The sequence below is a fragment of the Poeciliopsis prolifica genome, unplaced genomic scaffold, assembly GCF_027474105.1.
Source record: "Poeciliopsis prolifica strain line A6 unplaced genomic scaffold, Auburn_PproV2 SCAFFOLD018, whole genome shotgun sequence".
Classification (NCBI taxonomy): Eukaryota; Metazoa; Chordata; class Actinopteri; order Cyprinodontiformes; family Poeciliidae; genus Poeciliopsis; species Poeciliopsis prolifica.
This window is the reverse complement of record NW_026562393.1, coordinates 3,195,973-3,217,855: the sequence shown is the minus strand read 5'-3', so window position 1 is coordinate 3,217,855 and position 21,883 is coordinate 3,195,973. Positions and strand designations below refer to the sequence as shown.

Sequence of the window (21,883 nt, the reverse complement as noted above, 5' to 3'; positions counted from 1 at the left end):
TAAACCATCTCCAGCCTGGTGTGCAGGATCTACATTGGTTGACATTTGAAGTTTTGATTTTAAGTGGCTCATATCTGCCCTCTGCAGGTTGAAAAAGGCATAGACTCTCATAAAAGTTTAAAAGGCACTCACATTACTTTGCTGTACAAATAGAGATGTGTTCACCATTTTTTCAAAATATCTCTTTCATTGAATGAATCTAGCTGCAAAATCAGAACAAAACCTTTTACAATATTCTTTTTTTTCCATAATCCTTAATTCCTATGATCATCAAGGTTGTTTATCATACGCAGCATGTTGCTCTCTTTGAAATGAGTGGTGAAATGACATACCTGACTTCTCTTCCTACAGGTCTGCAAGGCAGTGTTTCTATAATTCTCACTAATTGAGCTCAAACTTGTCCTTTCAGAAGTTTTTGGGAACTTTGACCATAAACACCATAGGGTCTTTGGCCTTGTTGCTGAAGGCTTTGCGGATGATGTCAACGGCATGCTGGTGGGTCGCTCCTTGGAGGGAAACTCCGTCCACAGACACCAACTCCAATCCAGCCTGGAACAAAGTGAGTTTTTCCAGGTGAGTCGGTCATGCAAACGATATGCTATGTTTGGGTAAGTTAGACCTGCCTGTCTGGCACCAATAAAAAAAAAACATGCCACATTCAGTGTTTATCAGAAACTGCTGATCTACTAGAATTTTCACATGCAAATCTCTCTGGTTCATAGAGAATAGTTAAAAAAAAATTGAGTGAGCAGCAGTTGTTTGGATAAAAGTTTCTCATTATCAGAGGAGAATAAGCAGATTGGTATGAGATGAGAACAAGGAACGCTTGCTGAATTATATTCAAAATGCTTGGAATGCAATCTCTAGATGCACAGCATGTCAAATTATGAAGCAGATGAACTAGCAGTAGATCACACCAGATGCTGTTCCTGTCAAGAACAGGAACCCAAGCCTACAATTTACAGATTGAAAAAAAAAAAAAAAACATTGCATAGTGTTCAGATGCTAAGGCCAGAATGTGGTAGAACTAGCATCAAAGCTCGACTCCATCTGACCCTGCAGCAGCCATTTGGGCTGGTGGAGATAAAATGGCTTGGGGGATATTTTCTCAGAACACTTTGGGCCCCACAGTACCAATCAGCTGTCATGTAAGCATCCCAGCTTAAATGAGGTACATCCAGGTATTATTGTTGACTGTGTCCATCCCTTTATAGTCAACTTTATAGTTGTAATAACTATAATTACAAAGCGCTAATACTCTGGTTTCTTCATGTCTCAACCTAATAGACGACTTTTAAGATGTGGTGAAAAGGGAGCAGGCACATCTGCAGCAGCGGCTCGATTTATTTTAGATCCCTCATTACAACTTGGTGACTACTCATTAACTTAGCAACCAGTGAAGTGTTCACAAGCCAAAAAATAACTGGCAAAAGCAGATTTGGGAAGAAAAAATATGTTTGTATTATGTTTGTATGCTGTCGCAAAGTACTGAAACTATAAACGATATGATCAAGGTGACAGGACCTGACGATCCTAACATTGTTGTCACTTTACCTTGAGCACCTCGCACATGGAGGCGGCTCCTCCAGGAAAGATCTTCTCGATCTTCACGGTTGGCTGAACCTTTGACTCGATCCCACCAGAAATGCTGATGCCTGTAGGAGTTAGTGGCTGTCGTGATGGGTTTTTACAGCAATTGATTTAAATAGGAAAACAAAAAGCTCAACGCTTAGATAAGCTCACTGACAGGCACGCAAACAGAATGAAAGTTATTTACCCAGAGACTGTTTGGTCTTGGAGATGCTGACTGTCTTCAGTTGATGCTCCTGTTCAGGCTCAGAACCGTTGAGCCTGTTCTCAGAGGAAGTCCGATGACCGTTCATCTGTCGCTCCTGACTCGTACCAAACACCTGCGACAGCAAAGGTCGACTCCTACGGTTCGCACTTTGCACAGTGAACACACCTTTCTTACTCCTGTCTGCACTTCTCTCCCTCCTGCCCTGAGAGTGACTGTTCCTGAAGAAAGACCTTCCCCTCTCAGAGTTTGTCTCCACCTTATCTGAAGATGAGCGCAGAGAAGCCTCATCAAAGTGGACGGAGCGAACGGTGCCAATGTCTGTACGGAGAGGAGGTGGGGAGTCACTGCTGTGGGCCAGCAACCAGTTGGGGAGCAAGGGACCAGCAGAGTGGGATCTGATGTTTCTAGACTCTGGCTTATATCCATCCACAGGTATGTCCAGAAGAGCTGAGAAGGAACTAGAGGTCTTCGTTCTCCCCCTGGATCCCTGAGAGCCAGTCAGGCTGAGCTTCTCCAGCTCCTCCAGCAGGTGGCTCTCTTTTTCCACCTCCTCAGCACTGTGGAGCTCAAAGCCGCCCCTATAATCTGGAGAGAGCATGAAAACAAGTGAGACAAAGATCAATACAAACAAGCAAAAATTGATCGTACTGAATTAGCATGACTGCATATTTTTAATGTTTACTTTTCTGCCATCATGTCAAAAGTTGGCATCTTTAAACCTGGCATCTTAGAGTGAAAAATGTAATTAATTAATAATTGTTTTATTTATTTTTAAAAGAAAGAGACAAACAAATATGGAGATACAGGTCCTGACCTGGGATGGGTGTGATGAGGCGCCGTTTGGGGGCTCGACCAGAAATGGGGGAGCGAAGCGGAGGAGTTCGGACTACAAACCAGAGAAAAGAAAAGATCTTTGAATAGTGAACCATGTATGTCAAAAGGTCCAATCTGCGTCCTGCCTGACTGGAGAACCTTCCTGTTCAAGTTTTGTTAGTGTTGACAAACACTTGAACTCAAAATGGTGTTAAAAATTGTCACGACAAAACTTTTTTTCCGTCTCTTCACTTCTCATCAGCACAGTTTTATTTTTGGTGTGGCAACATGTACAATATGACTCTGTTTTAAACATCCTCATCACTTCACCCTTAACCTGTCTGCTGAGCTCTTTGGTCTTTATAATGCTGTTTGTTCAATGATGTTCTCTAAAAAGGATTTGACTCTTTCAGAGAATGGTAGTATCCAAGGGGTATGAATTCTTTTGCAAGAAACTATATACCTCAAATAATATTTGGACTAATTAATTATTTAAATTAAGAAGCAAATAAATGGGAAGGGATGGGATTTTGTTATTACACGATTGTGATCATTTTGAAACAGATACTGGTATAAAAGAAACTGAAGTGTACCAAAACATCTGAACAGCCCTGCAGTGCATTTTCTGGTTATTTAAAATACACACCTGACCGATATTTGAGGAGATCGTAGGCTTCAGCTTCAACAGCGGTCACCATGTTGTTGAAAACACTCAGATCAGATGGCGAAAGCACAAGTCTGAAAACCCAAAAAATGGGAAAAACAATGTGTCACTTTCTGTAATAGGTTAAATGATCTTTAAATATTGTGTAAGATACACATAAAGATTATCAAGAAATTTACACAATTTCTCTAGCCAGATTTATTCACTTGTATCATAGGAGAATTTAAATAAATCTTCATTGATATTTTATTTCAGAGTTTTCTGTGCGAATAAATCTCATATAATTAAAAATAAATTGGCTGAAGTATGTGATAATCACAAGGCTGGCAAGGGCTAAAAATGCCATCATGTCACCAATCCTCTTCTGTACCTGACTTCCCTCAGGAGCAGCAGCTTTTCAGGTCGGTCCAGCACAACCAGCAGGTGGCGTATCAAGTTCTCTACTGACCTCTCTGTTGTGTACTGGATGAACAAAATCTGACAGTTAGTATGTCTTTTTTTTCTTTATTTTTTTGCAATTCCAGTGAGTTATTTAGAGTGAATTGGTAAGTAAAAATATCACCAATAAGCTGCAGTATTTAAGGATTAAATGTATTATTCAGTTCAAAAAGACTCAGATTTATAACATACAGGATTATATATTTTGAGCATTTCTGAAGATTGTGGCAAACATCAAAGAAATCCCTCCAATACAAAGCCTCTGAAAATGTTCATTTCAGAGGCCCGGATGATGAACTACAGAAGAGAGAAGCAGGCTGTGTACGCAGAGTGATATGTTAACTAGCTGTACCATTACTTGCAACAAAAGCTAATTGCCATATTTCGGTTTCAGTGCCTCTCACACCATTTGGCATGCCGTCATCACAGCAGACACCTCCTCCTCCGTCAGCAGCCTTCGGGCCATGTCCTCCACCACGCCAAGCATCTCTGAGTTTGGCATCCCACTGACATTTCGTCCCTCTAAAATGCAGCACAGTAAAATTTGACTTTAAGTCCGAATGTGAGACTTTATCAGAATATGAGATAGAAAATATTCTTTTTTTTTTTTCCATGACAAAAAGAAATAAAGTTCAACGTGATGTAGTTCCTGACTCACTATTAAATTTGTGGTCAATGTTGTCTTTGATATTGGCCACAAGAGCAAGATTAGAAAAGGTAGACAGAAAATATTCCTCATCTTTGTTTGTCTGCATTAAACAAGTTTTCTATTGCTTTTATTAATATGCAGTCAATGGATGTTTGGCACCCTCTATTCAGGGAGGTACATTTATATGCTTTTATGTACTGCATTTTATTCTGCCTCAAAATTTTCATGATTTCATGCATTATTATGATTTATTTATTTATTAATTTACGCAACCAGGTAAAACATCAATTTTTTGATTATCCAGTCACGTTTTATTTGACGGGTTGTGAATAAGACTGTCATGGCATCGTCATAAACATAACACCTGTCATGAACATGAGTAAGTCTTCATAAATATTTATGACTGTTGTCATTTGGTAAATCGTGACACTTTTAATACAAAGTTGACATTATTCAAAACAATATAAACTGATCAGGAAGATCAGTGTATATGTGAAGTTTAACTTGCTGAATGTAAGGGACAAAATTATCTAAATTGTCTAAAAAATAAATAAAAACACGTCTCATTTTGTTTGAGAAAAGGAATCAAAACATAAGCAAGGAGACCAAACTTTACAGAAATAACAAGCAATCAGCTGGGTTTTTAAAAGAGAACAAAATTGACTTCTGATTTACCAGAACAATGTTATTTTAAATCAAAACTCCTGGCCAACCTGTGTTTAGCTTCTGTGTTATAGAGTGTGACCTTGCAACATCTTTGTAGGGCGAGCCGGAGGTGAAGTTTTCTTTAAATAAAAATATATAAATTCACGGAAAGATCAGCTACCTTTGCTTTCTTTGAACGGTGATTTGGAGCGCCCACCTGAGGCGTCTCTCTTGCGCCCTCCTTTGAACAGCAGGTTAACAAATGTCTTTGAGCGCTGCAGAGTGCTTTTCTCCTCCGCTTGCTTCTCTTTCTGCTTCTTCTTGTCTTTCTTCTGATTGATCTCTGTAATGGAGCACAAACAGACGTTTTGTTGCAGTTTTTTTTTCCCTTTTGTCAAGTTAAAATACCCAAGCTTTGCTGTATTTCAGAATAATATGCGACAGATGATTTTATAAAGTGCGGTCTTTGATGAAAGTCATAGTTCTAGTGATGACTCGGTGAAAATGAGTGTAAATGCACACCACACTATTAAGATTTTCCATTGTAAAAACCTTGCATCATTTTTATTGCATTCCAAAACTATGCATTAAAGTTTATGGTCGTAAAGTGACAAAAGTTGACAAACCCTAAGGCTTACAAATACTTCCTGTAAATTTTTGTAAGTCCTACAAATGTGTAGCAACATTTTAACCTTTATCTTTAATGCAGACCAACCTGCTACAGTGACTTGGCTCTGCGACCTGCTGATTGGTCGACTTGGTCTGCTGAGCGCCAGCAGCACAGCTGTTTTGGGCGACTCCTTCCACCTCCTGCTCTCCTCTCCACGGATCGCCGTGTCTTTGAGCAGTGTGGTTGGCCCCAGGCTGCGGGTGGTGTCCGCTTCCATTCTCTGAGAGGAAAAATCTGTCTGGATGGCGGAGTCTGTTAGTTCAGACTCAGACCTATGCATAAAGAAATACATAAACCAGTTATTTTGTCTTGTGCCCTGATAGCCTCTACAAGTAAAAGTAATGTATTTCTTTTCCTTTTTTTTTTATTTTTCCTTTTTTTTATTTTAGTTTGTATATTTCTAATTCCTACCTTCAGTTACTAATACTGCTCATTTACATTTATGGACATAATATGTACCCTCTTTTTGTTGAGTATAGGTCCCTATTAAAAGTTCTGAAGTCAAAACTAAAACATACTGGGTAATATCCATCAGCATCTCTTATTTTATTAAGCTTTATGCATTCAGAAGTCTTGCACATCAAAACAACTTCCATTTTTGTCAATGAAAACATTTGTCCACTTAAAAACAATAGACATAAATAATATCTATCTGACAGATGACCTTCATTAATGTTCTCCACTGTCAATATAGTCCATAAAGGTCTTCCATAAGGGTCTGTGTTACGTCCAGTTTTATTTGTTTACATGCTCCTGCTCAGGAAAAGTAAAACTCCACCGTTATGCTAATTTAACTTAAAAAAAAAATTATCTAAGTGATATAAAATCCTAGAAGACCAATAATGCTTTATGCTCTAATTGTGTTTAACCTGAAGCCAATTGGTAACAGTGACTTTTAAGTAGAGCTATCAGAGTGACACGCAGGTCGCACACTTTGGATTTTTATGCAAAATGTCCAAGTTGATAATAGCTAAGAGCAAGATGAATGTTTGCAATTTAAAAAAAAAAAAAAAAGGTTAACATATTAAAATAAAGTAGGCAAGTCTGACCTCAGGTCCTCTGTGGAGATGCAAACGTCCACCATGTCTGAACCGAACGGCAGGCTGTGCGGAAACATGACTTGAGACAGGCCGCTCAGGGAGCTGACCGGGGTCCCAGATGACAGAGAGGAGGTTGAAGAGTTGGAGTCTGAAACCTGGGAGGAAGATGGCTGAGTACCATTGGCCACTGAAGGAAAAAAAAGTCCAATTTATGTTATGTGACTCAGCGTACACCTTTGTTAGTGCTTGTGAGTGCTAAAACTTTGAATATAGGTATAAAAATTTATTTTAGACAAGACAAAAAGAAAATACAAAAAAAATGAAAAAATACCTACATTTATTCAACCACCTGTATTCTGCCACCATTTCTTTATAAGCAGGGTACCTCCCTGCTTCCTGCAGAGATATATCAATGTAAAAATTCAAACAAAACCACAAAAAAAAAACGTTTTTTTTTCTCCTAGCTTTCTAGCAATCTCTGATAGCTGGGATGCTCTCTAATTCCACAGAGATAGCTTACACAGACCAAAGCAACAAAAGTTACTCAAAACACAGGCTAAGCTTTTATCAGCACCTGATCCTGGCTGCCTGGTGAATAATGCACGGGGCCGGGCGTTTTTTTTTTTTTTTTTTACAGAGCGAAACCCAACCTCCAACGAGCAAAGTGAGGGAGGAATATTGTGACTGCATGCCAGCTGTCAGCCTTGGCCCACAAAACAGGCCCTAACAACCACATTGAAGAGGCGAAACATGTTTGCTTGTGTGCGAATTAAAGAGGAGAGGCAGCCAGTAGGTCAGAAAGTTCATGCATACAGGTCAGTTAGGCGTGGAGGCAACGAAAGAGCCAGGGTGCTTTCCAATAATGAAGACTCAAGGTGGAATACAATCCAACCTCTTCAGCTATCAGAAATCATCCCTGAAGAGTACGAGTACATGCATTTTTTGTTACATCATTCCTCTTTAGTATCAAAGCTTATTAGCTTGTTTTGTTAAGGTCTGATGATTTTTAATGTGATCAACCAATGATTGGCTGAACATGATTTGTGTAAACTTTCCTTTAAGTCTATTTGTGCTTTCTGTAGAGAACATTTATTGCAAGTTCTCTCCTTGTCTCTCTGTTCTTCTCAAACAACTAATAAATAAAGGCCAGAAGTGATAAAAAATATTTTAAAAAAATAAAATAACTTGCTTTTGTAACCCAGAGAATGACTGTCATCTTAAAATTATAAGCCATATATTTTTTAAAGATAATAGGTCATGCAGACCAATATGGTATCGCTACCCTTTTTGATGTTTCCACAGTTTGTCACAATACAACTACAAAAATGTGTAGTGTTTAATTGGGATTACATGTAAAAGACCAACACAAAGTACTGCATATATGAACGAGATATATCTCATCATGTTAAAGGAAAGCAGAAATAATAACTCAAAACGGACAAGTTGTTACCTTAATAGTTAGCATGATGTGTGTGTGGCTCTTCAGCACCTCCACAGCACTGCTGTGGCTGATGTCCTGAAAACTCACTCCATTGGCAGCCAGAATCTGGTCTCCAATCTTAATCCCATTCTGCTCCGCCAAACCGTCTGGATCCAGTCTGAGACATTAAGATAGAAAGAAAAACACTATTTGTCTCAATTATCAGGGTGAATTGATATACTTTCTAATAACATTTTACTTGGAATTGAAATTGAATTTTCATGTGCTAAACACCATAAATTAAACAAACTCCCCAGAAATTAATCTGTATATGTTAACAAATGTTTATATTTAATGATTACAATGTTTTTAAATGATATTGTGATTTATTGAGATGTAATTCCATGTTGCATAAAACAATGTACTATCATAGGTTTGTGTATAAAAAGGACGTATGAGCCTTTATCCTTCCTATGTAGTAAATTTTAAGCCTACTTGGAGACGTAGATGCCAAGACCAAACTCCTTTCCCCCTCGTATGTTAAAGCCGAGACAGTAGTCGTCAGAGGTGGTATAAAGGTGGACGATCCTCTGCAGAGCACTGTCAGAACTGGCTTCTGAAGGTGTCCGCCCGCTCTCCTCCACCACCATCCGCCTATGGACCAGGTCCACCCTAGAAGAGGAGCATTGCACCCAAATGATTTTAAAAGCAGAAGTAGGAAAAACAGAAAAGCATAAACTCACTTTAATAGTAAAAATTCACCAGGTTGTCTTCTCCTTAGAATAGTGGATCCCGGGAACTTTACCCACTCGCCTCACCACCATCCTTAGCCTGTTGTTGCCCGTCAATACCTTCACGGCGCTGCTCATGGTAATGCTCTCCAGGCTGACGCCGTTCACCTCCACCAGCTTATCTCCGACCTGCAGACCCGCCTCCTCTACATGCAAAAATGGAAGATTAAGGCGCATCAAGTAGTAACAAAACGCAGCAACAGCGGCCATATTTATAAAACCACAACTCACGCGCCGTGCTGTCGTCCTCCACCTTACTGACGAAAATACTGAGGCCGTGCTCCGAGCCGCCACGCACGCTGAATCCGAGCTTCCCGTCTACACTCTTATCCACTGTGACTGTGTGGAGGTCTTCACTGTCATCTCCACCTAAAACATATCAGGAGGAAACTGAGATGCAAAGGCAAAATCTCAGTTGATTTTGCTTGAATTAATGTAAATTTCCTTCAAAGGACACTTAAAGAAAAATCAGTCATCCCAAAATGTAAAGAACATTATTACTGCAAAAGAATTGAAGGATATTTCTGTGATAGAGTGGTCCAAAGTGTAGAGCTAAGTCTGACTAAGAATCTGAGGGGAGACTTGAAAATTGATGCCGTTCAAAGAAAAATGAGCAGAAATTTCCGTCTTGAAGTGTCCACAGTTGATGTAGACACACACCTAATTATTTATTTGAGATAACTAAATACATTTTCAAATTTTTATATGTAAAAAAAAAAAAAACTGTGTCCAATTTTTTTGATTATAATGAGAAATAGAAAATATAGAGGGGAATAATTAAGTTTGCAGGTCACTAAATAAATGGAGACTTAGGACTTTAAAATATTTGTCAACAATTTCCAATTTAAATTTAAAGCATCTTGATCAACGTTTTAATAAGATACACAAATATGGGGATTTTAGGTTTGAAGGTTAACAACAATGACAGTTGTTATACCAAAGCACATTATGAATCAGCCAGCACTACGTTCATGGCTCACTGTGACTTGCAGCTGCTTCCTACCATCTACAGGAGAGTTGATGAGGATGACCCGACCCATGGGCGAGGAAGATCGGATTCCACGGCGACGTTGTTCCTTCTTTCGTAAGAGGTTGCGTGTCGCCGTGTGCAAACCTTGTGCCGCTGGACCCTTTTCCCTGCGGGACGGATTTGATGAGGAAGCCATGGTGGCTGGATGGTTCTCCTTTCACACACACACTCCCCCAGCCAGTCAGCTCCAGGTGAACAAGTCTAAAGGGAATCAATTAGAGTAATTCAATTTAAAAAAAGTGAGACTCATCTCTAGACTCATCTCTAGATTCCTTTGACTGATTCACTCCTGTTAATTTTGCTGATTAAGTTCCGTTTCTCAGAACACTAAGATGTTAGATAAGGCAAACACGGAAGTGGGTCTACTGAAAAGTATGTTCAGATACAATATAGAAAGCTAATACTTGTTGGGTCTACTTTTGCATAAATTACTAAATAAATAGAGGTGCAATCACCGTGTAACACACGCCGGGTTAATTTTAATAATTGTCTTAACTCATCCACATCATTGGTTCCAGCGTCCTTAATCATCATCTTGGCAACGCTCCATAGATTCTTTGTGATTCAGGTTAGGACAGCTTGCTGGCCAATCAAGCACAATAACTCTAACATTGTCATTTCCATTCATCTGAATAGAGGACGTTGAATCCATAAACAATAGATCATCTACTGTATCTTTCTAAGATATTTCTGAATTTGTCTGTACATAGCCTATACATGTTGTTCTTACTGTATATATAACGTGTCAATTTAGCCATTTGCCAATAATGTGAAAGTTGTGGCTATCACTGGTGATTTCACCCTTCATCAAAATAGATTGATATTCTACTTTACTTACTGTGAGAGTTATTGTTCTCTATCTGTAAACTCCAATCATTACAGCAGACAAGAATGTCAACTCTGGGTGCCTAAACTATACGAGCCTCACTTTTTGAATAACTTTAACGTTATACTGACACTTCAGTCTACTGAGATGCCTGTCCAGGTTTTTGTGTGATATTTCTTAGTCTCCACTCACTCATGTAGGTTGTTCTCTGACATATTTGACTCTTTGTCCCCCTGGAATCACACTTCGGTCCATTCCGCTCCATGTTGCATCTCCCTCACCTGTCTGAATTTCCAAACAAAAACAGACACATTTACCTCACACCCCATCAGTCCTGCTGTCCTCGAGCTTCATCAGATCACATCCCATCACAAAAACTGCGTCTCAGAGGGTTTTAACTGCAGCAGGTGAGCTCAGAAATAGGATTTCGTGGGGTTATTTAAGGCAGACTTGATCCCCTACAGCTAGGAAGTCACATGCCGTCTCCGTGGTTATGTGTCACTAAACGTAATAGTCTGTCCACACGTCGTTACTTTGGGGTTCCCTCGAGCTCTGGAGAGACTCCAGGACCCTGGACAGCGCAATTTAAAACTGCGGCTGCGCCAACGAAATTTAATCCATCATTGTAAGAGGACAAAAACAGAGGTTATATTGTGTTTTTGTAAAGCATTTCCTAGATATCGTGTAGACTACATGACTAAAAAGCTATTCGCCAACTATGGAAAGTCCTAACTTACCAAACATTTGCGTTTCGAGTCCAGAACGAAACCGATACAGGGAAAGCCTCTCCGGTTCTGTATTAATCCAACTTGATAAGCACGATCAATAAAAGCGTCCTTTGAATGATCCCACGGGGGTCGAGAAAAACAAAACGATCGCAAACTGCTTACGTATTCGTTTGTGCGAAACGCGTTATCCACCTGGAATTCACGAAACGCCACAACGAAATGACCGTCAGCAAACAATGGCGTCTGATTGGATGCCTGGCATTGCGATTGACACTTCCTTACAAGTTCGCCTTATCACATGGAAACACCACTTAAAAAAAAAAAAAAAAGTTTTCAAAAAATGCTAAAGGCTCATTTAGCACATTTATAACAAACTTATTTTTAATAGTGATGCGAGGCTTAAACAATTTAGCCAGAAAAAGAACCAACCTGCAGTCTTAGAATTACTCTCAAGTACCTCTGGGGAGGAAAAAAAATAAAAAATAACCAAGCAAAGGATTCAGATCAGACTCTCGCACATCACCCAATCAGGTCAAAGGTTTTTCTGCTGTAAGACATTCTGAATATTGGCATTGAAATCTTATAATTAGAAACACCAAACTGTAATTTTGGTATAGTAGCAACCTCAAAACAGGGACACTTTTAACTGTACACTTTTACACAAAACAGAGACAAACCAAACCAGAGGATAACGAGATGCTTTATTGTTCTGAAAGGTCAGTCCATGGTCCCAGAGTTTCTCTGCAGTACAACATACATGGAACTTTGTGTTAAACATCAAGTCTGCTTGCTCTGGCGAGTTTAAAAACAGACCATCATGAACACACCCAACGTTTCATGAGCAGTCATACACAATGAAATCCTCATGTCCCAGAGGCAAACCTTGATTCACATATCTAGAGCTGTGCTTTGTTTTACTGTGGTATTTTTCTGACTGCTTGGAGGACATCTGAAATGTTGACTTTATCCCCAAACTCCTTCTCTCTGTGCTCCAGTAATATTCCCTGCAGGAGAGGAAAAAAAAAAAAAGTTTGACAGATCAATTTTATACAAAACACATTTTATGTCAATTCTTGATCAAATTAAGATTTACCTGCTGGCCTCGGCCAATGACAAACACCCCACCAAGGACAAAGCCTTCCCCTAAAACATTTCCAATGAAGCCCTTTCTGAAGGCCCTCACTCCACTCAACCAGACTCCTAAACGCATGAAAGCCAGAAGTCCCATCTTCCGCTCACGGGGCCCATAAAACCTCCTCTGCAAGCAAAGTAGAATTAGTCAGTCGTGCAAACTGAAGATTCATTTCAAACTCAATGAGCTCAGTGTTCATAAAACACACTGGTAAAACAGTCTGGTCTGAAGGAGGGTTCCACTGATCATTTTGCTCTCCAAGGCAAGCTGGCTAAACAATGCACCACTTTATTCATTTAAAATAAATAAAAAGCCTTAACCTTTTCATCCAAGAAAATCTCCCCCTTGAAGTATGGTCGGAAGTTCTGAACCTCGGTTCCCACGTCTTCCTTCACCACAGCGTACAGAGGGACCCCCAGCGTGTCCAGCTGGGGTTTCAGAGAGGACAGCTCTGCAGCCTCCTGTTGGAACAGTGAGGAGAACATTTGAAAAATATGAAAAAGGGTTTATATTTTAAAGCAGTTGATGTGTTCCAGGATCTTTTAAATAATGAAATTTTTTTTAAATATTTGAAGAAAATGAACATTTTATAAAACATTCTTAAATACTATAATTAAGAGTTCAGAATAGGTTGCAAAAGCAGCCTAGAATTTCCCTTGGCTCAGTTTAAGGACCAGGGATTGAACTAATCTCCTTTTCCACAAGAGGGAAAAAAAAAAAAAAAAAAACAAACAATGGGAACAATGTTTGAGGATGCCCAGAATAAAATTTGAACTTTCTTGCCCAAGAATTTACAAAACAGCATACCCTATAAACACACTGCACATACCGACATACTGAGAAAATGTGTGGATGACAAGAAAAGGGGCGGCAGGAAGGAAGGAATATTAAAAATAACATAAATAAATGGGCGTTTTGTCTCAGGGTGAACGGTTCGTGGATTATAAATGCTGCCTGGATAGATTGTAACATTACCTCTCTGCACAAAAATCACCCGGGTCGCCGTACTGCCATGACTACCGCGCCAGACTTTTCCCAAAGTGTTTTGGCCTTGAACGTCTTTATTTCTGGGGAAAGCAAAGAGATCGAAGGGCGTGACGTGAGCAAGAGATTAAAAGTCATGTGGTCCAGCAGCACAATGGTTTCTTTCAAAACAGTTCATGAGAGTCAAGAGACTTTCCTAAATAAAGTTTACGTTTAATACGCTGTTCAGAACCTACCTCCTTTCAGGGTTTTAAGCTCAGCTTCCCCCAAGAACATCAGAGTGGCTTTCAGGGGTGGAGTGAGAAAGAAGTCCGTGAAAAAGTTCAAGACTCCCGTGACAAGGCCACCCACGGCAGCCACTGTGTCACCAATAAGTCCCATAGCCATTTTTTGCCCGTTTCCCCCTCACTGCATTCACTCCAATGTTACCAGACCACGACTGTGGGAGCGCATTTAAACTGCAGCCTCCACCCTGCAGCCCAAAGCCAGCCCCCTTTCTGCTGGACCCAGATCCCGATTAGTGTCAGATTAGCTGCAGCTGCTACAATCCACAAGAAAAAAAACACAAAAAAATGATAAAGGGTGGGGGAGGGGACAGATTTTAGGAAACAGTCATCGTTACGCAGTTGAACCTTCTTCAGGTCAAAGGTTGTTGCAAAATGCAGTCACATTTATGAAATGTCAAATTTCATAAATCTGCTGTGAAATCTGGCAGATTTCTGCTTTGATATTATAAAACAAAAATAGACCCAGGCTTGTGCAATATTGTTAGATGAGTGACATTACTTACCAGGCACCACATGGGAATGTAAGTCCAGAACCAAATTCCCAAATGGTTTGCAAAAGAATCAGTACCTCTTGGTGCCTTTCCATAGGTAATGTGAAACCACAACCTGTAGCATATTTCCATTTCCATTCGAATTTATGATCTTGGTTGACTTGATTTATTTCTCAGTGCTAGATAGCATTAAATAAAACAAACAGATTGATTGGTATCTCTCCAGGTAAAGTTTATTGTTGGGTAACAGTTTGTGTGTGTGTGTGTGTGTGTGTGTGTGTATGTGTGTGTGTGGGTGTGGTGTGTGTGTGTGTGTGGGGGGGGGGGGTGCGCGCGTGTGTGTGTGTATAGTTTGGAAAGATGTAAATCATTTAAGAGCCAGTCTCTAGAAATATGACCTCTGTTTTCAATCTTTGAGAGATTCATCAGGCTGCCTTGGCTGAGTCACGGTGATCATTCCGGTGAGGGTTCACTTTCAGACGGAGTCAAGTCATGCCTCATCCCCGAGCTGCTCCTCTGTATCCTAAGATTGTGCATCGACAAACATCACAAATAAACACTAAACGTCTTGCAAACATTTCTCATTTACACTGTAATTGTTTATCTGCAAACAGAGGTGAATAAAAAGCAAAACCAATTTACATTTTGAAGTGAATTAGTCCGGTCTTCAAGAGTGGGGGAACTTGTTTCTTGTATCTCCTCACTTAATTCACCAATGCTTTCTTGATCAGGATTTGTCTCCTCTTGTCCAAGATCTTCACTCTGTGGGCGTGAATCTGTCTCTAGTGGGGCGAATTCTTCAGATCTATTTTCATCTTCATCCTAAGTATTGATGCAGATCAAACTTAGATTATGGAAATGTAATAGTCCCTGTCTTTCCTGTGAAGCAACACAAACCTCTGCGGTGTGATGAAAACGGTATTTGCTCCCTTACATATTTGCTTCTGTTTGCTGTTTTATCACACTTAACTGTTTCAGATAATCAAAGTGATGTTGCTGCCAGTCAAAGATAACCTGAGCAAAACAAATGCTTCCAGTTGATGATTTCATTATGACGGAATTTAGTGACTGTGATTTTAGCAAACCAGTGAGGGAATCATATGCAAATGGAGGACAGAAAACAACTGAAATAATAACTAACGCTCTGTAGGCGTCACGTTTGCTAAGGTCAGTAATCATGAGTCAACAATAATAGGGACCAAGTTCCAAAGTGAAAACCCTTTGCTGACCAAAAAGAACTAAAAAGCTGTGCAGTGTTTACCAAAGGCACATCCTGGTGATTCTCAAGAGTTTCGGATGTTGGATATTGTTCTGGTCTGGGGCTCTATCATTTTTTTCCACGTGATCAGATTGGTTTGAATGACGTCTTTACCGTAATGAATGAAATCATTTGAGAAATGTATTTTACATTTACTCAGGTTGGCCTACGCCGATAGTAACTCATCTCCTGGTCAGCGACATCTAAGTGACAAAAAAAGCAAAAACAGAAGAGATCTCTGCATGCCATTGTGTCCCTTCTTCTGGTTATCGGCCTTATTTTTAAGCAAATCAATCAGTCGTTTAAACTTTATTTGCTTAGCCACTCTCGCACAACTCAATGCTACACGAAAGGCTATAAAAGACTAAAACCGACCCCACTGAAAACAAAAACATCAAAGAGTCACAACAGTTGGAAAACCCATGCAGCAATAGAGATTTGAATCTTTCAGTGTTTCGGGAAAGATTCCCAAACCAGGAAAGATTCCCAAACCAGGAATGAATATTATCTCAGCTTTGTCCTGGTCGGGTTGTAAGAAATGACTTATCACTGCTGCTCTCTTTGACCTGGAGCCAAAGATATCAGTGGTATCATTTGTATGACTGTCAGCCAGCTGACGTAAGAGGAAAGTTCTGGTTGAGCATTGAATAACCAGGGCCTGTGGCTTTTTCCTGAACAGTTTGCAGCTTCTAAAACCTCTCACTGCGGCAAAGAGCTAAAAACAGGATATAGTTATCATTGAGCTCTCTTGAAGAGAGCTGAGTACCTTGCTCTGCAGATCCCCTTCAACAGGCTCCTCAAGCTTTTTCTCTGCTTCATCAGCCTGGAAATGAAGGAAAGAAAAGAAGTTAAACTAAATATGCTAAAGTGACACTTCAATCTAACAAACTTCATAGTCCCATATGTGGTAACCATGTTTTCCTGGCAGCCATATTAGAACTTTGCTACCTTTGATGCTCAATGGGATCAGAGCCTCTTGGAATAAATATCTCAGATGAGAACTGGGAAAATGCATTACACAAACAATGCATAATCTCATGTTATTGACCTGGACTAATTCAGTTCAGGATTCTTCATCAAATACATCATAGTAGAGCCAGACTCTCAGTGAGCTATTCTACAATCAGTATATAGCTGTAAAGCAAATTTAACTCATATACTCTGATCTCGTAACAAATCGCAAAATCGTACAACTTCTGGTCTATGATATTCTAGATGTATCTGAGTCGTTTTGTAGAGATGCTGATATGACTATATTTGGAGTCCCAGGGAAGGGCAAATCAATAACACACAAAACTGAAAATGTGCTGACCTTTTCAACTCTCCTCATCTGTGTTGATCTTATGAGTTTAAATTGCTTACAATCAATCAGGATGACTGTTGTCTCATTTCAGTGTTTTTTGTTGTTTGGCAGCAAGGTGGTGAAGGATGGGAAAGAAAACCAAAAAAAGCAACAGTACATATGCTGTTATTTATGTAATCAATATTATATTTTTTCTGGATTAATTAAAACAATAATATTTCTGTCACCCTCCTGCACCTCAGTCATATTCTTGTTTTTGTCCTTTTTGAAGCATCTCTTTCCTCATCTGTCTTCTAAACTTCCTCTCACTCTGACCACCAGGCCAGACAATCTGCATTTTTGATGACATTCCATGTCTCTTCTATTCAGGAATGTTCCTTAATTCAGGTCTCTGACTCTTTATTGTTACCCTCTGTGACTTGTGGCCAAAACCATCAGTGGTGGCACTCTTGACTGCCTCCTAACATGCAAGGAAAGTTCTGGTTAAGCGTTTAGTAACTCTGTTCTGCTCTTTCTCCGGTTTCTGCTTTCTGGGCAAATTCATCTTCCTCAATTTTGTCACTGCAGCAAAGAGTATAAAATTAGGACATGTTCATTTGTGAGCCACCTTGTGCTGGTTCTGAAGAGGAAGAGAACTGGGCTCTTGAGTTTCCAGTTTGGTGTCTGTCATGGCTTCTTCTTCTTCAGTTGGATCTGTTTTCTCTGTTTTGAGCTCCTCATTTTGTAGAGGAATGGACGTTGTCTCCATTTGGATAAAGTCTTCAAGTTTATCATTCTCTCCATCAACCTTTAAGTTAGAGAGAAAAGAAGTTGAACACACCCTGATTCTTGTCTTTGTTCTCTTTTAAGGATCTCTCTTTCCTCGTCTGTCCTCTAACTCACACTGTCCGCCTGGGCAAATACTTTTCATGCTAGGGATCTTCTCTGCTTCTCCTCAATCTGTATATATTATGTGAGCCACATTCCCCAACATAAATACAGCATTCTATCTGCATCACCTTCTCTGCATTTGGAGAGTCAAATGCTGCAGGATTTGGTTTGCTGTGAAGGTTCTCTGTGTTGTTGGATATTAAATCAGTGCCATCTGGCCTGGGAGTCAATTGCGGTTGGTCAGTTTGTTCTGGTTCTTCATGTCCGCCAGATTCAGACTGATCGATCACCTGCAGAAAACATTGCCGTCCTTCGATTTATCATTTGATTATTCGTGAAAAGCAGGACAAAGCTTTATTATGACATCTTACTTTAAGTTCTATCTTCCTTTTTTGAGACCTGTTTTATATTTTTCGGTGTAGATCATTTACAGCAGCATTTCAGTGGTTTAAAATACCATCCAAATTCAAAAAGCGAAACTCGTACAGATTCAGCACATACAAAACAATATATTTAAAGAAAGTCTTCATGTTTCTCATGAGGACTTTCACAAAAATCTGAATATTATATTGAACACGCAAAACTAGATTACACTATGAGTTTCACTTTTTGGATCTAATCAGTTAAATAAACGAATTTTTAATGATTTTGGAAGTTATTTCTATGCAACTGCATGAGGAATCTTTGTTAATTCAATTCTCTGACTCTTCACTGTTACTCTATGTGACTTGCAGCCAAAAAACTCAGTGGTGTCATACATGGCTTGACTTTCTCCCGACATGAGAGGAAAGTTCAGCAACTCTCTTCTGTTCTTTCTTCTGTTTCTGGTTTCTGAGCAAATTGATCTTTCTCAAACTTATCACTGCACCAACAGCAAAGAGTAAAAAACAGGGTCAATGAGCCACCTGGTTTTGAAGAGGAACAGAACTGGGCTCTTCAGTCTCCTGTTTGGTGTCTGTCATGGCTTCTTCTTGTTGTTCAAGTGGGAATGTTTTCTCTATTTTGAGCTCCTCATTCTGCAAAGTTGAGGTTGTCTCCACATGGATGGAGCCTTCAGGTTTATCCTTGTCTTCTTCATCCACCTTGAAGTAAAGGATAAAAGCAAGTTGAACTGAATGTGACAAACCTACTCCTGCCATCCTCCTGTGTCTCAGCCTGATTCTTGTCTTTGTTCTCACTGGAGAATCTCTTTCCTCATCTGTCTTCTATACTTCAGCTCACGTTGTCCGCCTGGCCATCAATTTTTTTTTATGCACTGAATCTTCTCCTCAACATGAATTCATGCAACGAGCCATGATCACCAGCATGCAAACTGCATTTGTTTTTCTGCATCACCTTCTCTGCATTTGGAAAGTCAAAGGTTTCAAGTTTGTTGTGCAGATTCTCTGTAATGTTGGATTTTAAATCACTGCCATCTTGTCTGGGAGTTGATTGTATTTGGCCAGTCTGCTCTGGTTCCTCATTTTTGCCAGACTCAGATTGACCAGTCACCTGTAGGACAGATAAAAGCAATATTTTTTGCAATGTTGCAGTGAGATCTTGTGACATATGTGACCCAACCTTCAAACCTTTCCATGTTTTGTCACATGACAGGGACAAAACACGGAATATAGAGCTTTGGCCAAAATCGGTGATCCTTTCTGACCAAGGTACCTTCTACCATGTGTTCACTTTTTTCCCCTGATTGCTTGTGTCAAAATGTTCTTGTAATGCCTTGTTCCAACAGTAAGTTTCTTCTTGTAAGTCTTGTCGAAAAAACAGATTTCTGTAGTCTAATAACTGTCCTGACAACATATCTTACACCTGAGCTATGAGCTGGATTAATCTATGTTTACCAGTTTTGTATCTTCAGTAGGTTTCTCAACTTCAGCAGTGGTTTCAATGGATTCTTCAGGCTCCATGGATTTCTCAGCTTCCTGTTGAAAAATTGACAATGAACCTTTTCTGTTGTGCTTCAAGTTATTATTTTAACTGGCAGATACAATTGGGAATAAAAAACAACTTGTAAATGATTAAACACATTGTTAAGACGAAATTAGTCATACTCTTAGAAGTTCTTCCAGGACTCTAGCAGCTCTCTCCTCCTCCTCTCTTATCGCTTTCTGTCTGTTATATTCAGCAATCCTTTCCTCCATCAGAGCAAATTGCTCTTTTTTCTGTAAAAATAATGTGATACATTAACATCTTAACATTTTCTGACTTTCTTTGTGCTATGTCATTGCATGTAAGTATTTATAATCTTATTTCTTAGAAGATTTTATAAAAATCATATTTCTTAGAACCAAACCATTGTTTTGCATGCGTCTGTTGGTGGGCTTGTTCATGTCTAGGTAAAAGGTGGTTGAGATTTGGCGGCCATATCTTTTAGTCTGATGGGCTTAGACTGTCTAAGCCTCTGTTATCCGTGAACAGCTTTCAAACCCGTTTAAAGATCAGAGCTTTAACATGGCAACAATAGTAGAGGTTTAGAATGAGGGAGACACAGAACTGGAAGTAAAACAATCCCATTGTGGTGGGACTTGGTTATGTTGTTTTCCTAATATTTCCACTATATAAAAATTATCAAAACTGCAAAGAAAAAACTTAGGAAGTCCTTCAGAAAGTCTGGACAAGTATTAATACGATTTTTTTTTCCAATTATAGTATGGAAGCTTGAAAGCAAAGTATAAAAATACATTTAGAATTGATTTAAAACATTTGCACAGCTCTACAAGTTGAGGACAATAACTATATATAGTAAAAATACTTAATTAGGTTTTTATGTCTTCTTTATGGCCAACATATTTTGTGACAAAATACCATTCTCATCGCAGGGCACATAGTGGTAGGGTCAAGCTATGTGGCTTGTGGTCAGGCATTAAGAGAAAAAATTTAGATCCAAGCATGGTGGCCCAGTCACCCTGCTCGGTCTCGAATCCAGCAGGGAATATATTAAAAAAAAATCTTGAAAACTGATCAACAATATGTGTCGGTTGATATATTTACAAAAAAAATGTTGAAACCTATTCATCCTTTTTCCAGTACAATTTGTGTTTGGTCTATCACATGACCAAATGTCATGATAAAATGTGTTGACATTTGAAATTATGGCATAATGTGGAAAAAAATATAGATAAAAGGTATGAATATTTACAAATTTTCAAATTTGTAATGTAAAGATTTAAGATGGCAAATACTAATGGCCTCAGAGTCACAACGTCCTTACTTGCAGTGGAGCGCATAGACAGCGTACTTATGTTTTCCTGCACCGCATTTTCACAAAGACTTGCGCATAAAAAGACGGCAAACCATTTACCTACACTTTAGAGGAGGGGGAAGGGTGGACGTCTCCTGCTGGTCAATAAAAGAAACTGCTGCTTACCTCTATCTCGAATTTAGCATTAGACCTGTATTTGTAGAGCCAGTGAGCAAGATACTGGATGGGGTAAACGGGCCTTATCTCGGCTACTTCAGCTAGCCCCTCGGCCAGGCACTCCCCCAGGTGTTTCTTTATGTACTCCGAGTCCATGCTATCACTCTCCTCGCGAACACCTGCACAAATAATCCTATGAACAACACGGACATAAGAGAAGCGATTAATAGTCCAGTTAGCCACGGTGAAAACACACAGTAGGTTTTAAACTATGTAGCGCTTTTATAGTTGTACCAACAATACTTTTAATGTTTCACAATATTTTACCTGAAACAACTACAATATTAGTATTTTTTTTTTTAACTAAGCAGGAACAGAAGACAAACCTTGTTGCTGCGCGTCGAATGTAGAGCTACGTCTCCATAGTGACGGCGTCTCATTTTTTGGATTCCCTCTTCGAACAGTTCCGACCTCTTTTTTTTTTTTTTTTTTTTTTGCGTGAAGGTGGTTTAACGTCACGCAAAAAATGCAACAAATAAGTAAAGTGACCGTTTAAATATCAAAGTAGCACTATAAAATAGTTAAAAAAAAAACTAATTAAAAAATATGGGTCAAAAAAGATTAGGCAAAAATGATCAATGATATTTACTTTTTTATTCGATTTTAGCACTCTTACATGACTTAGTGGTGTGTA

The 21,883-nt window shown here is 39.3% G+C and overlaps 3 protein-coding genes across 4 annotated transcripts; all 3 read right to left on the bottom strand.

Annotated features, from left to right (window-relative positions):
* Positions 1 to 11: 11 nt before the first annotated feature.
* On the bottom strand, positions 12 to 11,732 carry LOC129368076 (PDZ domain-containing protein 7-like). Its single transcript, XM_055042904.1, has 18 exons — positions 11,522 to 11,732; positions 10,977 to 11,069; positions 9,932 to 10,159; positions 9,160 to 9,297; positions 8,900 to 9,074; positions 8,633 to 8,809; positions 8,168 to 8,315; positions 7,053 to 7,113; positions 6,727 to 6,904; positions 5,723 to 5,949; positions 5,189 to 5,350; positions 4,120 to 4,235; positions 3,646 to 3,737; positions 3,258 to 3,349; positions 2,613 to 2,684; positions 1,778 to 2,383; positions 1,555 to 1,655; positions 12 to 549 (listed from the first exon to the last, which is right to left on the bottom strand). The coding sequence occupies exons 3-18, from the start codon at positions 10,092 to 10,094 to the stop codon at positions 406 to 408; spliced, it is 2,652 nt and encodes an 883-aa protein (XP_054898879.1). The 5' UTR covers positions 10,095 to 10,159; positions 10,977 to 11,069; positions 11,522 to 11,732; the 3' UTR covers positions 12 to 405.
* Positions 11,733 to 12,194: 462 nt separating this feature from the next.
* LOC129368274 (peroxiredoxin-like 2A) lies at positions 12,195 to 14,878 on the bottom strand. Its single transcript, XM_055043192.1, has 7 exons — positions 14,805 to 14,878; positions 14,419 to 14,585; positions 13,865 to 14,169; positions 13,620 to 13,711; positions 12,965 to 13,105; positions 12,606 to 12,770; positions 12,195 to 12,516 (listed from the first exon to the last, which is right to left on the bottom strand). Exons 3-7 carry the CDS (start codon positions 14,013 to 14,015, stop codon positions 12,427 to 12,429), a joined length of 639 nt encoding a protein of 212 aa, XP_054899167.1. The 5' UTR covers positions 14,016 to 14,169; positions 14,419 to 14,585; positions 14,805 to 14,878; the 3' UTR covers positions 12,195 to 12,426.
* On the bottom strand, positions 14,648 to 21,661 carry dydc2 (DPY30 domain containing 2). 2 transcript variants are annotated; one of them, XM_055043190.1, is made up of 11 exons: positions 21,517 to 21,560; positions 21,199 to 21,382; positions 19,883 to 19,993; positions 19,673 to 19,753; positions 19,173 to 19,328; positions 18,743 to 18,919; positions 17,966 to 18,127; positions 17,575 to 17,754; positions 16,431 to 16,487; positions 15,049 to 15,228; positions 14,648 to 14,929 (listed from the first exon to the last, which is right to left on the bottom strand). In XM_055043190.1, exons 2-11 carry the CDS (start codon positions 21,343 to 21,345, stop codon positions 14,897 to 14,899), a joined length of 1,284 nt encoding a protein of 427 aa, XP_054899165.1. In that variant the 5' UTR covers positions 21,346 to 21,382; positions 21,517 to 21,560; the 3' UTR covers positions 14,648 to 14,896. The 2 variants fall into 2 exon arrangements, with proteins under 2 accessions (XP_054899165.1, XP_054899166.1); XM_055043191.1 differs by lacking the exon at positions 21,517 to 21,560 and adding an exon at positions 21,576 to 21,661 and having other exon boundaries at positions 14,649 to 14,929.
* Between the last annotated feature and the right edge of the window lie 222 nt (positions 21,662 to 21,883).

Excerpts from the sequence above, each read along its gene's own strand:
- dydc2 (XM_055043191.1), bottom strand. The coding sequence starts at position 21,345 with ATGGACTCGGAGTACATAAAGAAACACCTGGGGGAGTGCCTGGCCGAG. Across the intron at positions 19,994-21,198 it reads ATGCTAAATTCGAGATAGAG|AAAAAAGAGCAATTTGCTCT; the intron begins GTAAGCAGCAGT and ends TTATTTTTACAG. Across the intron at positions 16,488-17,574 it reads CTCTTCAGAACCAGCACAAG|GCTGATGAAGCAGAGAAAAA; the intron begins GTGGCTCACAAA and ends CTTCATTTCCAG.
- LOC129368076 (XM_055042904.1), bottom strand. The coding sequence starts at position 10,094 with ATGGCTTCCTCATCAAATCCGTCCCGCAGGGAAAAGGGTCCAGCGGCA. Across the intron at positions 3,738-4,119 it reads TGATGACGGCATGCCAAATG|TACACAACAGAGAGGTCAGT; the intron begins GTGTGAGAGGCA and ends TTGTTCATCCAG. Across the intron at positions 1,656-1,777 it reads CAAGACCAAACAGTCTCTGG|GCATCAGCATTTCTGGTGGG; the intron begins GTAAATAACTTT and ends TAACTCCTACAG.